Source organism: Muntiacus reevesi, chromosome 5, assembly GCF_963930625.1.
Source record: "Muntiacus reevesi chromosome 5, mMunRee1.1, whole genome shotgun sequence".
Taxonomy (NCBI): Eukaryota; Metazoa; Chordata; class Mammalia; order Artiodactyla; family Cervidae; genus Muntiacus; species Muntiacus reevesi.
The window spans coordinates 87,602,592-87,618,016 of NC_089253.1; the positions used below are offsets into that span (position 1 = coordinate 87,602,592).

Here is a 15,425-nt window from a genome sequence, read left to right on the forward strand (position 1 = left end):
CAAGACTCAATTAAAAAAAAAAAATTTGTTTCCCTTTTATCTCAGATTGCCCTGGCAAACCCTTAACAAATGAATAGCTGATAAGATCAAAATATACAAAATCATCCTTATTGGAGGTACATGTTAAGGTTACCTGGTCAGGCACTGCATGGCTTTTCCATTTGTGTCTGTGCTTTCAACTTTCCTGATAGGAAGCTAGTTATCTATCAAATTCTTCAAAAATAGTCATTTAAGAGATTCCACAAATTCTCTTAATACATGCCAAGATCTCACATAAAATCTCATCTTAGCTCAAACTCTCTCTTCCTTTCTTTAGTTAACAACAAAATGTGAAACACAGTCTGGTCCCTAAACACATAAGTGACGTGTTCTCATGAATGCACGCAGCATCTAAGTTTGTGTGTGCACTCCCTGCATATTTCCACTGGAGAGCTCAGTCTGCCTCTCTGCCAGGGTTCTGTGTGGTTCCTTAGCGCCAGCTGCTTCAAAAGGCGCAGGCACCACCGTGTTTCCTCCAATTTGTCCCAACTGTGGCTTCTGGCCAACCTGCAGGGGCTTGCTTTGGAAACTCTATCAAGGACCAGACACCCCAGCAGAAAGCCAAACCCAGCATGAAGTGGACTTTGACTAAAGGGATGGAGCGAACAAACATGAGAATTGTGATCCTCAGCTGGAGGATCAGATAAAAGTTTATCTCTTCTATTAAAAGTCTTCACGTCAGCTTTAAAGGAGACAGCTTCCATGTCAAGGGAGAATGCACGCAAATTCATGTTTTTAAACAAAAAAACAAACTATACTTGGAAGAGAGTCTTTCACTAATAAACCCTCCAACACTTAAACAAAGCACTGACTCCATGGGAGTCAAGTAAACAGCTAAGTAATACCATCTCAATTTTTCCTTCTGTAACAGGACTCTCTACATCAGCATTGTCCAAAACAGGAGCCACTAGTCATACATGACCACTCATACTCACCAAAATAAAAAAACAAAATAAAAAATTCAGTTTGTCACACTCACATTTCTTAGTAATGTACTCTCAAGTGCTCAGCAGCCATGTGTGGCTAGTGCCTCCACATTGGACAGTACAAGATGGAACATTTCCATTACCACAGACAGTTCAATGGTTTTCCTATATTCAAGAGTAAACAATGCTTTGAGAGCCCAGAAGTTATATAGGAAAGGAAGGATACACTGCTAACACTTCAAATCTGAGACATAATTAAATCAAGTTTGTCTTAATCTTTTGCGACATCTTTTGAGGTACATAGGCACAGGCACATCTTCCCTTGGTGCTCCCCACCTCTAGAAGCTAAGCAAGCTTGTGCATGGAAAGTGTTAAAGCACCAATCTAGACTAGTTGTGTGTGTTCAGTCATGTCCAACTCTTTATGACCGCATGGACTATTGCCCGCCAAGCTCCTCTGTCCATGAGATTTCCCAGGGAAGAATACTGGAGTGGGTTGCCATTTCCTTCTCCAGGGGATCTTCCCAACCCAAGGATCAAACCTGTGTCTCCTGCATTGCAGACAGATTCTTTACCATTGAGTCACCTGGGAAGCTAGCTTGCTGCTGCTGCTAACTCGATTCAGTCGTGTCCGACTCTGTGCAACCCCAAATACGGCAGCCCACCAGGCTTCCCCGTCCCTGAGATTCTCCAGGCAAGAACACTGGAGTGGGTTGCCATTTCCTTCTCCAGTGCATGAAAACGAAAAGTGAAAGTGAAGTCACTCAGTTGTGTCCAACTCTTAGCGACCCCATGGACTGCAGCCTACCAGGCTCCTCTGTCCATGGGATTTTCCAGGCATGAGTACTGGAGTGGGGTGCCATTGCTTTCTCTGCTAAGCTAGCTTAGGGATTTCTAATTACCATAACCACCAAGTGCATTTTATATTTTTTGCCTCAAATGTGGACACCTCAGTCATAATCCTAATGCCAACCCAGACTTTCCCTTTATATCTGGACAAGTTACTTAACCCCTCAGCTTCAGTTTCAAGGAGAACAATGCTTCTTACTCTCTTAGGGTTTTTGCAGGTTTCAATGAATGCGTGGGAAATGCTTGGAGGATGAAAAGCATTCTAAGTGTTCCTATTATTTCCAAGAAAAATAAGGATTCAAGCCAAATTGACACTTTCCTGACACAGGTGAATCTGAAACTAAACAGCCTCAGACCTCAAAAGGGCAGTGTGTAGGTGGCTCCTTGGATCCCTAGAAGAATAGGTCTGTGATGATATCAATCCAGCATTCAGAGAATGGATACCTGACCCAATGGCAAATAAGAAAACCAGCACTTGCCGACAGACCAAAGTGTAGGGCCAGCTTATCCCTCCAAGCCTGAAATCGTCGGCCCATGGTTTAGATACTCCCCCTCCCCCAAATGTAACCCACCAATGTTATAGATCAGCCCTGGGCGGTTTCCTTGCTGGATGACTCTGAGAGCTCGGACGCCACTACCACCATCCAGGGAGAAGCCCTGACACCAGCCTGGCATGCCTTCAGGGTGAATCCCCCTTCCGATTCTCATCGTGCAGCTGTGGGGCAGAAAAGCAAAGACGTATATAGACATTCATCCGTAAGAAAGTCTTTTCTACCTGTTCTAATCAGGAAGCCTTGCTGTGGCTGTCGGGCAAAATTAGAACTCTAACAGTGACTCTTCCTCATTCTCATGTTATTCCCAAACACAGCAAGGCAATTAATCAGTGGTCAAAACTCAATCTGAGAGGTAGTCACAGTTTAACAACGTGTGACATGTACTGACCTCCACAACTAGACATTTTAGGGGAAAACATCAATTCTGTGAGCATAAGGCATGAGGAAAATGCTACAATATCTGAAAAACAAAGATTCAAAGCAAACTGATACTTTCCTGACTCTGGTGTTTCAAGGGTTCATGAAATACCCTGAACATAGGAGAAAAGTATGTACAGAAGATGCAGCTAATGGTACATTCATTCAAGGGCCCGGTGCTAATATAATGGCAAGGCACCATATGCAGTTGGCCAGCATCCTGTCATGGATCCTGGAAACATAATTCCCAGATGTGTGTTCCAGACTGGCCACTAACAAGCAATGTAACTTTGGGCAGATAACTCTCCTTCGGCCTTAGTTTCCTCATCTTAAAAACTTTGCCATGCTGCCTAGTCCACTGAAATGTTGGGAGAATCAAATGAGATCATCTACGTGGAAAGGCTTTGGAAACTGTGAATTTGACGGACAAAATAAACTGTGTTTTGAATTTCAAGTCCTGGATCTAAAACTGTCAAAATCCATTCAGGGAAACAGTGAAACTGGGCCTACTGACCATGTTAAGCGGCTGTTTTCTGTCTCCTACTGGCCAGTACCCTGGTCAGTCCTCTCCTGACTCCAGCCCAACCGCTAGGTAGACAGATGCATCTGTATCCACTGGAGTGGCCCTCCTCTAAGTTTGTAGCATCCTTCTATAGATAATAGGGTATGGCATTTAGCAGTATCAAATTCACCTACATATTTTTGGATTAAGGCTAAACATCAGAAGACCACTGTAAAAAGCAGAATGTCAAATCCAAGAAAAAATAAACTGAATTAATGCCCTTTGCTTAGTCACTCAGCCATGTCTGACTCTTTGTGACCCACTGGACTGTAGCCCACCAGGCTCCTCCATGGGATTTCCCAGGCAAGAATATTGGAGTGGGTTGTCATTTCCTTAATGCCCTACCATACATTAAGAAGGACATGTCCGCTAATCCTCACAATTGTTGCTTTTCCCTGTGTTTAAACAGGTAATGAATGCTTTGAGATCTTGAAATGGCACACTTTATTTCAACAGAAAGAGATGGATTTCAGAATCTAATATAAGATGGCCTGATTGGATTAATGGGGTGCAGGCTCTCTACCAATGGGCTAACCTGTCTTCCCTCTGCAGCCAGCTACTCTGCTTGCACTGAGCGCTTCCAGGGGAGAGAAACCACGCAGAAAAGAGAGCATGTGGGTCTCTCACCATCAGCAGAGTTATGAATAGAACCACTTCAATACACGGAAAATAAAACTGGCTTTCATTATACACCAAAACCAAATGGTTTATTTTCCATATCAAATAACACAGAAATTAGATCCGAAAAAAATCCCATTAAGTCATGGTGCTGTCCCCCTGCCAAGTCAGGATGGTTATCTACAGTCTATTTCTACTTACACGGATATACTATAGCCTTTGCTAATTTTTCCCTTCCCTGGGAGCTTATTTCCCCTTCCCATAAATAACTGTACTCACAGGTTTGGCTGCTCTTTGTCAGCGTAGCAGAATAAGAGAGGGCTCAGGCTCCGGGCCAGCTCGTGTTCTTCGAACTGGCCTGCAGCATCCGTCTTCGCATTGTCCTGTCTGAAGATCAGTGGTAGCCCTTTAGGAAGGAGGGGAAATGTTTATATCAATCCCACCCAGTGTATCCAAGACAGATGCAAATAATAAAAGGAAAAAAATCATCAAGGGGGAAAAAGTGATGACTGAATTTATTCAGTGGACTCAGTCGTTGTCCAAAAGGCCAGTCTTGACCATGATTAAAGCACTTCTATGGAGTGGGAAAGGTTCAGCAGCTTACACTGTTGAGGTAATCTGTTTGCATTGGCTCCATTTAGTGCGTGGAGCAAATAAATCTGAATTCCCATGACCGACTCCAAAGGCCGACTGGAGCAACCTCTGTACATACCGGTTTTGTTAATCAACCAATACGGAGCCGAAATGAAGATCTTCAAAGATCCTTCTGCTCGACACACAATCCGAATCGTAAGGTTCAGCTGCCGCCGATTGGTGTCATAGAGCCTCATTCTTACCATATAGTTTTGGGTTCCGGGTGGAATGAGCAATTCTTTGCAGAGTGGAAAATTCTCCAGGGACACCCCTAAAGAAAGATAAAACTACTGTCTTTATGAGTTTCATTTTATAGTTTGTCAAAATAGCCCATAGCCAAACTAAATTTGATTCCTCTTGGAAAAGTCAGTAACTACAGTATTCAACTGGCAGAAACCTTATTACAATGGCCATCTCCCTTTAGCTGGGGTGAGAATAAATATGGTCTAGAAGTCACACTAGGGAGTCTGAACCATGTAATAATTAGAAGAATGAAAGTTATCAGTCACAGCTCTGGTTATTCAAGAGTTTACTATACAGGCCCTCAGCTGGGTGTCTGAAACTCAATAAACGCCAAGTAAAGGGTAAGAGTTAAGGTTTTCTGCAGCCTCACTGCCTGGCTTCAAATTCCCAGTCTGTTCTCACAGCTGTGTGACATGGGACAAGCTATTTAACTTCACTGTGTCCATCTGCCAAAAGGGGATAACAACAGTATCTACTTCAAGAGTTTCTTATTAAAAGTGATGCTCCCTGTAGACAATGAGAGTGAAGACAAGGAGTGCTCAAAGAGCACACAGTGATGGAGGGTGAGGGGGCATTTCTATTCTATACAGGGGCTCAGTAAATATTTGTTGAACAAACATTTAAATATCAAAGCAAGACCCATTTTTTTTTAAAAACAGACAAGTAGGGTTGCAGTATTTTTTCTTTTCGAGATTAAGCTCAAGGATTTATGTATTCAAAAATGTAAGCTTTTCCCTGCGGGACACGCTGCTGAAGTTCAATGAGTTTCAGGTTCCTCATCAGTAAAAAGGGGGTCACAGCTGTCTCTCTGCCTGAGACATCCATTGTTGTGAAGATCAAATGAGATGACAGAATGAAATCACTTATAAAACTGTAAAACAGGTAAATATCTACGTCCTTATTTCAACATGTCTATAGCAGCCTTAAAGAAACATTCTTTCTGTCCCATATCCGGAAGGACTTTCTTGCTACAAGAGCTACAGATATTATAGTGACTCTACCTTCACTTCATTCATCCCTACAACTGAAAGTTACTTGATGTATTAACTGTTCCAAACCTCAATGTCTTCATCAGTAAAATGGGACTCATAACTACTGCTATAAGGATTACACGAGAACATGTGTGTCAAAGTATTTGACATACTGTCTGGGATACCGAGCGTGCTTGGCAAACGTTTTCCCTTTTTCTGAAAGAGAAGAGATATTTGATTTTGTTCATTCTACAGCTAGTAAAAAGCATGGTTTGAAGAGACAAAATGACTTCCCTTAGTCACACATCAAGTGAGCAACACAAGAAAAAAGGCTATGTTGAGAGCTTGCCTTGAGATCTTTTAGTTTTGTTCAGTTTTTTTGTTTCAATGATTTTCTGTGTTAGGAGTTTTGCTTTTTTAGCTGCATAAATCCTCTGAGCTGGTGCATTTTTTTCCTTTTGATGTGGATCATTGTTTAAAGCCTTTATTGGATTTGTTACAATATTTTCCTGTTTTACATTTTGGATTTTTGGCCCAGAAGTACATGGGATCTTAACTCTTCAACCAGGGATCAAACTCACAGCCGCTGCATTGGAACGTGAGGTCTTAACCACTGGATCACCAGGGAAGTCCCGAGCCAACGTACTGCAGTATTATATGTGCTACGATTTCTCCAAAATGTATGCCAAACAGTCATAAGATACCCATTGACACTTTCACAGAACAATTACAAATACTTATTTGACGAAGCCCTTACCCAGTTCAATGTTCTGGGAGGTATCAGCTGTGTGGAGAGCCACCTCCTTGCCAGGTTTCAGTGTCCCATTAATGGGCATTCCTTTAACATAAAAATCAAGTTCACAAGGTAGCAAGTTGCAAATGACCACTGTTGGCAGGAGGTATATGGTATGCCCCGGCTGTCTGAAAATCTGTTTTGCACTGTCAGAAAATATGTTGGAGGGCATGTAATCTGGGTAATTCTCCTTCTTTATGGCCACACAAAACCTGTGATGACAAAATGGTGTAAAAATCATCAGCCTGAATGAAGACCTTGAATTTTTTCTCCTTAGATGAGTCTGAGACAGGATAACACTCGAATGGTTCAATAATTTGGTAAGATATTTGCAATTTTCAGTCCAAACACATTTACTAAGGCATAATCAAATCACAGTAAAACGTATGGATTTTACATGTTCAGTTTGATGAATTCTGACAATTACACACACCCCTATAGGCACCACCCAAAATCAATTACAGAGCATTTCTCTCATCCCAGCAAGTCCCCTCATATCCCTTTCTAATCAATATCCTCCCCCATTATTCAAGCAACCAGTTTCTGATAGTCATCATTATAAGTTAGCTGTGTCTGTTCTTGAATAGCATAAATGGAATGATACAGGATGCATTTACTCTTTGTGTCTGGGTTTGTTTTTATTGCATTAAGTTTTAACAAGATTCAGCCAAGTTGTTATATGTATCTGTATTTGGTTCATATGCCATTTTTAAAAAAACTCATTCTATTGATAACCAACTGGGTTGTATCTCCCAATCAATGTAGTGAGAATGTAAATCTTAACAATCCAATTCATGAACCTGATTGTTTTTCCACTTAGTTAATAGATTTTCATTAATTTTGTTGTTGTTTAGTCGCTAAATCATGTCCAATTCTTTTGCAACCCCAGGGACTGAGGCCTACCAGGCTCCCCTATCCATGGAATTTTTCAGGCAACAATACTGGAGTGGGTTGCCATTTCCTTCTCCAAGGGATCTTGCTGACCCAGGGATCAAACCCACATCTTCTGCACTGACAGGCAGATTCTTTACTATCCCTCAGCAAAGCTTTGTAATTCTTAGGATAAAAGACTGGTATATCATTCCCAAGACTGATTTCTAAATAATTAAAAATTTTGGTGCTACTCTAAATGGTGTTTCTTAAAATATTTTCCATTTGTTCATGGCCAAAATATAAGTGTATAATTGATTTCTATAGGTTGATCTGGAATTCTGAAGTCTTGATAAAATTATTAAGTCTCATGCTTTTTAAAGGGCTTCCCTGATGGCTCAGATGGTAAAGAATCTGCCTGTAATGCAAAAGACCTGGGTTCAATCCCTGGGTGGGGAAGATCCCATAGAGAAGGGAATGGCAACCCACTCCAGTATTCTCGCCTGGAGAAGCCAATGGACAGAGGAGCCTGGTGAGCTATAAAGTCCATAAGGTCACAAAGAGTCGGACATGACTGAGCAATTAACACATACTCCCTGGATTCTACTAGGGAGTATTCTGTTAAGAATTTTTGCATCTCTTCATGGTGGAATACTAGTTTGCAGTTTTTTTTCTTTTTTTTGATAATAACTATATCACTTTTGGTATCAGGAATCCTGGCCTCATAAAATGAGTCAAAACTATCCTCCCATACTTTCTGAAAGAGTCTGCAAAGAGCTTGTATGATTTCTTCCCTAAATGTCTGTAGAATTCACTAGTGAAGTTTCACGGTCCTAAACGTTCTTTCTGTGAAGTCCTTTGTATTATAAATTAAATTTCTTTAATAGATATTAGGTTCTTTGAGTTTCCTATTTCTTCTTTGTGTTAGTTTTGGTGATCTGTATCTTTCAAGAAATTTATCCTTCCAGTGTGGAATTTATTTAAATAAAATTGTTTATAACAAATCTTTTAATATCTGTAAGATCTAGAGCAGTTCTCCTTTTTCTCTACTCCTTATACCGGCAATTTTGTTTTCTTGCCTCGAAACATGACTGGTCTTACTAGAGGTTTATCAAGCTTGTGAATCTTTTCAAAAAGCCAATTTTGACACTGTTGATTTTTCTTATTGTTTATTTTCTATTTTGTTGATTTTCATACTTTTATTTTCCTATTTCTCTGTGTTTAGTTTGCTCTTCTACATTAAGGAAGAAGTTTAGAGCAGTGATTTTACGTCTTCCTGATTTCCTCATGTGAGCATTAAAAGCTACACATTTCCCTTTAGGACTGCCTTTGCTGCATCCCCCATATTTTAATATGTATGGTTTTCATTAGTATTCATTTTAAAATATTATTTTCTTTGTGATGTCTTTTGAACCCACAGGTTATTTAGAAATGTATTGCTTAATTTGCAAATATTTGGGGTTTTGTAAGCATGTTATTGTCACTGGTGTCTAACTTAATAACTATCATAATAATGAAATACATTGTGAGGGGTTTCAATTCTTTAATATTTGCTTGATCTTCGTTTTATGGCCCAGGAGATGGTCTCTTCTGATGAATGTCCGCAGATACTTGAAATAAAAATGCAATTGGAATTGATGGTTAAAGTATTTCATAAATGCCAATTGTGACAAGCTGCCTAATAGCACTGTTCAAAACCATTTATATCTTTATTGTTTTTTTTTGTTTTGTAAATCACCGAAAGAGAAGTAGTCTGTTAACAACTGGCAAATGTGGATAAAGGGCATGAAAGTGAAGTCGCTCAGTCGTGTCTGACTCTTTGTGACCCCATGGACTGTAGCCTACCAGGATCCTCAGTCCATGGGATTCTCCAGGAGAATACTGGAGTGGGTTGCCATTTCCTTCCCCAGGGGATCTTCCCGACCCAGGGATCGAACCCTGGTCTCCCGCATTGTAGGTAGACGCTTTACCATCTGAGCTATCAGGGAAGCCCGGATAAAGGGTATACTGGCATTCTTCATATTCTTCTTGTTCTCCTTTATCATCTTCTTAAACTAAGTAAATGCCTGTCTTTGCTACAAAGGAAACTAAAGCTGATCATCTCTCATTTAAACAAGTTTAAAGTTTAGAAAGATCTCACAATAGCAATCCAGTATTTTTTCTAACATTGAATCTAGTAACATATTACTTGTACTCTTCAGAAGAGGAAATGAGGAGTCTACATAATAATTTTGTCAAAGTTCCCAAGAAAAGTCAGTATTAGGTGCACCTCTACCCAAACTCCTTTGAAATCTGTTATTTGAAAAATTCCCACCTCTAGGATTTTCCTCCCCAATGTAGGAATGAGAACTTTTCATTCTTTTTTCTTCCCTCTCCAGATATTTTCTCTTTTTAAAATAAATAAATATATAAAATATATACACATACACATATATATACACATACCCTTATTTATCTATTATCTACATCAGGTCTTAGTTGGGACACTCGGGCTTAATTGCTCTGTTGCACGTGGGATCTTAGTTCCTGGACCAGGGATCAAACCTGCATCCCCTGCATTGCAAGTCGGACTCTTAACCACTGGACCACAAGGGAAGTCCCCTTCCATGTCTTCTCTTTAAGCTGATGCAGACAGACCACTTTCTAATCGCACATGTGTGAGTACTGGGTTTGTGGTTGTTTCTTCCATGAATATTAGGTGGTAAGTAACAGCCACTCTCCTGTCCAGGATTAACTCTTGAATTCTTATGAACTTTAACACTTAAGCAGTAAGAACTTTAGGGTTTACAACAAGCACAACTGAGTCACTAAGGGTCCTCAGAGAAAGCATAAAGGGGAAAAAATGGCAAAATCTACATGGCATTACCGCGCCATGCTTACCTGAAGAACCGGCTTTTCTCCGTGTCCATGGAGTGGCATTCTCGTTTGCTGCTACTAACTTCAGCAGTCTTCACTACATTGGTCCAGTGAATAGGAGCTTTACAGAAAAACACGCCCAGTCCTTTGGGCCGGGCCTGCAGTCGCCAAGAAGTAAGGTGTAAAGGCACAGCAAAAGAGTCTCCTGGCATGATGGCAGGAAGGACCACAGGCTCTGCCACAGAAACACGTGTCAGCACTGAGACATGTCTCCCACCCCAGAGTTCAGCTCAGGGCACAGCAGGCAGTGTCAGAACTCACTGTCTGGAGCTGACGGGCTGTCCAATCTCAGTTCCATCGGCGTCTCAAGTCTGTTCTTCACAATAAGGGCTGATCGGACCGTGATCACCTTCCGAGCACTGCCTTCCATGGTCACTGCAAAGACGACCCGGACAGGTGGGAGTGAAGAGAACTATGGAAAAGAGAGAAATAGTAAAAAAAAAGTGTGGCTTTTGAAAATCACGCAAAGTATAATAATACTGGTCAGAAGGCCTACATAAAGCATCTTACTATGACTATATATCTTCAGTGAAATGAGTCATTAAGCTCTAAAACCACTCTGCTTTAATAGGAGTTAATATCCTTTAATACCCACTATTATAACAGCCAATTCTGAAGAGTTGTTTGTTCTGGCATGCCTTTCATAGGAAGAATAACTTTTTTTCCTAAATGTGATGAAATTTACTCAATATGCCCATACACTGTTTGTTGACATGCTTATAAAAAGCCAACATTTGGATTTCAAAGAACTTTAAAAAAAAAAAAAACTTCACAATGATAATTGTCTAAGTTCTGCTCAATAATTACTCCTTTTTTTAACAGGACACCAAGGCTCATCAAACTCAAGATACTAGTTGTTCACTCACTCAGTCATGTCCGAATCTTTGCGACCCCATGGACTGCAACATGCCAGGCCTCCCTGTCCTTCACTAAAACCCGGGATTTGCTCAATGTCCATTGAGTCAATGATGCCATCCAAGATACTAGAGGAAACTGATTTATTTCTGGTCTTAGGTGCAGCCACTGTTTCCTATTTGTGTTCACGTGTCCATGCACACATTTAACACATACTTTGTGCCGCTACCATGTGCCAAGAATTTAGGTTTTTGGTTTTTTTATTTTAAAGTATAAAATTTCACATTAGGTAAAATAGAAGGTTTTTAAAACTATTACTCTGAGTACTCAGAATATATTGACATTGCTTTTTTTTATTGGAAAAACAAATGACATGACATCTAAGCTTTCCATACTCCCAATTTTTTCATTAAAACAAACAGTATGTGAAAGTCAACCTAATAAACAACCAAAGGAAAAGATCCATGTTTTAAACCAAAGCTTCCAGGAAGTTCTAATGCAAAGGAAGAGTAGAGACAAATGTACCCCCATGTTCACTGCAGCACTATTTACAACAGCCAGGACACGGAAGCAACCTGATGTCAGTTGACAAAGGGATGGATAAAGAAGCTGGAGTACATATACATAATGCAATACTACTCAGCCATAAAAAGGATTGCAAGTGAGTCAGTTTTAGTGAGGTGGATGAACCTAGAGTCTGTTATACAGAGTAAGGTAAGTCAAAAAGAGAAAAACAAATATAGTATATTAACACATATTATGGAATCTAGAACCTAAGATGATGAACCTATTTGCAGGGCAGGAATAGAGACTCAGACATAGAGAGCAGACTTAATGACACAGCGAGGGCAGGAGAGGGTGGGACAAGTTGAGAGAGTAGCACTGAAACATATACATTACCATGTATAAAATACATAGCTAGTGGGAAGGAGCTATATAACACAGGGAGTCAACCTGGGGTCTGTGATGACCCAGAGGGGTGGGATGGGATGCGGGCTGGGAGGGAGGTTCAAGAGGGAGACAACATACACATACCTACGGCTGATTCATGTTGAGATATGGGAGAAACCAACACAATATTGTAAAGCAATTATCCTCCAATTAAAAATAAATAAATTTTTTAAATTAAAAAAAATTTTTTTTTAAGGTGGAGTACAGCTTCCTAGAGTGTTATCAGAAGGACACAATCATCACAAAAGCCTCCACTGACCAAGCCCAGCAAAGCCCCGGGAGAACGAGGGCCCAGTAACAACTGTCTTAAATCTCGATCTTGTTGCCTCTGTGCTTATCTGAAATTTCACATTTTAAAACTTACTATCCTCAGGGAGAAGAAATTATAAGCAAAAACCACAAAACAGCCTTTTAATGTCATCCTGTGGTGATGTTTCAAAACTCAAATGGTGGGGGAATCTTACTATTTTTCATTCTGAGTTACTTTCATGTTGACCTTTGGGGGAAAACCTGTAAAATATGTACAGCTGTACAAAGGTTAATTTATATTTAACTTAGAAAGAAAAAGAGACCTTGGACCAAAACATTTGCCCTTTTTTTTCTCCTTCCCTATAATATTCAGTCTCATAGACCAAGTTAGGTGAAAATATTTCCGTGCAAGTTCTTTTAAAAGGAAGGAAATCATTAACAGAAAATGAAAAAGATAAATTCCAACCACAGAGTCCAGTGGTCATCAGGAGCTATATGTGCATGCAGTAAACACAGTGACACAGAAAAATCATACTCACATAAACCTGGGGATGGATAATATTCGTCCTGCTGCTCGGGCTGCCAATCTAAGAAAGATCCCAAAGTCAAAGAATCAGTACAGAGCTAAGACACAGGCATCATTAAATTCAATGGCAACTTAAGTTGTTTGCAAAGGCGGTGTTTATAAATACTCTTAGGTGAAGAACGGTCTACTGTGAAGAAAAAGCATCTTGGAAGATATGGGAAAAGCGATATTCCTTTTACAATCATTCAACATACCCCAAATTCTCCAGGATGCATCAAGACAATAGAAAGGTATCTCTTAGGGGAATTAGTCCTTTTGTTCCTGAATGTTAACTTGGAGAGAAAAAAGTCATCTTGAAAGAAAGCTTCCTTTTCTAAGAAACTTGGGGCACAAGACGGACCATGAAAACATCAGTGTCTTCCAAGAATATTTTTCATGAAGCGAGCGAGCATGAGGAAAGCTTCCACGTCTCTGCAAATCTGCGCTTTCCTAGTCACCACTGGCTACTCAACAAGGAGCACCATTACCCCCTGAAGTGTAACTGTCTGGCAAGGGCACCCACAGTGGTCATATCAGTTGGGATGCCAGCCTCCACCTGCACATTCTGGTCAGGAATGCTGCATTCTCCAGGCTGGCCTCCAATCTCTAGAACTACAGCTGGGTAAAATCAGGGCCAGGGTATCTGAGAGGATGCGTGACCAGAAAATAAACAACAGCGGACATCTGTCTTTATGCCAGAGAGTAGAATTTGGAGACACGGAGCTAGAAGGATCAAGGAGTAGCCTTGTAAAAGTGTAGTGAAGACAGACTATAAAGGAAGCATAATGATATGTGGAATAAAGCCAATGTATATTCAGCAACCTTGTAAATTGCTGGTTGGTCTGGGTGAGGATAAAATCGAGTTGCACAGGTAGGGTAATATGCATTAATGCCAATTTTAGGTCCTGTTTTTCTACTAAAACTAACCACTGGCTGGCTTATCTATATGGTGATTATCAATGCCTATGATTGACCCAAAATAATCTTGGGTATTCTTCCCAGCGCTAGGAAAATTGAAGAACGAGAAAATTTCATTTACAATGGATAGCCAACAAGGACCCACTATACAGCACAGGGAACCCTGCTCAGTGTTATATGACAGCCTCGACAGGAGGGGAGTTTGGGGGAGAATGGACATGTATGGCTGAGTCATTCTGCTGTCACCTAAAACTATTACAACACTGTTAATCAGGCTATACTTCAATATAAAATAAAACATTAAAAAAAGAAAGAAAATTTCACTAGAGCAAGGCTACTACAGGCCTGTCTGACCGCCTGGCTTTGAGGGTGTGTGGCCAAGGCACAACCCTGCCACTGAACACCCTTGCCACAGCCACACACCGTAGAGGATGAGGAATTCTTATCTGGTGCAGCATATCGGAAAAAGGTCCCAACTTTGTCCACAGACACTGGGCTCACTTGCTCCCAGCCATTCACTCTCACTTGCAGTTGATGAATCCGGAGGTCATGGGTGTGTCTGTCAGGCAGAACACAGAAAAAGACATTAAGCACAATCCTACCAAGGGAGGAGTAGGAGCAAAGCCTGAAATCGGATTTACTGCATAATGACATAAAAACCCAGCTGGCCAAACTTTTTGGTGATTACCTAATGCAAGGGAAATCAAGAGGATATTTTTAATTGCGTCTTATGCTTAAAACAAAACTGCAAGATGTACAGAGCTTGAGCAAGAGTGGCAGCTGCCCTCCCTCTATACAAACCAGGTGAACTAGCTCGGGTCTGTCTTCCACCCACCCCTACACCTCAACCTTCATGAAATGACGACATCAACTAAAAGTGGGACAGTGGGGTAGTGAAAATGCTGCGCTAGCAATGTAATCACATAACCACACTCTTGGAAATGCCTAAAACGACATTTTCTCCTTGGTTCTTTTGTGGAATCTCCAGTTTCTCCCAGAACCACACTCAGTCACTGGGCTTCGGTCCTAGAAGCTTACAGACGAGGTAATGAGACACAGAGCCCGCAGGGTTTTAGGGCTAACGTGCTCTGCTGAAACTGCAGTAGAAGGCAGTGGGCAGAACAGGAGGAACGGGAGGAAATTGCACATTTAATTCTATTTTAGATTCTGCCTAATTCAAGCCAGAAGCCTGAAATGAGGAACTGGACTTGAGGCTGACAGGAAGGGAAGGGGGGAGGGAGGCAGGGAGTGGGGGACAGGATGCCAAAGGGGGAAACACCAGAGAAGGCATTTATTTCGACGAATTCAAGCAGAAAGGTGGGACTTGAAATGAGTTACAAAACATGGAAACGGAAATAACAAAAAAGCCAAACCGCTTCTACAACAGAGGCAGTGTTTATTAAGAAATACAGCGAGTGGTTCTATAATCAGCTTCTCCAGGAACTCTGTGGAACAGAAAAATGCTCACCACTCTTCCCTGGAAATTCTAACGTGGTT

The 15,425-nt window shown here is 40.9% G+C and overlaps 1 protein-coding gene across 2 annotated transcripts in view; it reads right to left on the minus strand.

Annotated features, from left to right (window-relative positions):
• The window catches only part of VPS13D (vacuolar protein sorting 13 homolog D), a 265,793-nt gene that overhangs the window by 146,970 nt on the left and 103,398 nt on the right, over positions 1 to 15,425 (minus strand). For both annotated transcript variants that reach the window (XM_065935730.1, XM_065935729.1), the window contains exons 42-49: positions 14,352 to 14,487; positions 12,985 to 13,032; positions 10,652 to 10,802; positions 10,355 to 10,565; positions 6,569 to 6,816; positions 4,677 to 4,868; positions 4,244 to 4,370; positions 2,386 to 2,528 (exon numbers count right to left, since the gene is read on the minus strand). In XM_065935730.1, the coding sequence (XP_065791802.1) occupies positions 2,386 to 2,528; positions 4,244 to 4,370; positions 4,677 to 4,868; positions 6,569 to 6,816; positions 10,355 to 10,565; positions 10,652 to 10,802; positions 12,985 to 13,032; positions 14,352 to 14,487 (1,256 nt within the window). The remainder of the gene's footprint in view (positions 1 to 2,385; positions 2,529 to 4,243; positions 4,371 to 4,676; positions 4,869 to 6,568; positions 6,817 to 10,354; positions 10,566 to 10,651; positions 10,803 to 12,984; positions 13,033 to 14,351; positions 14,488 to 15,425) is intronic.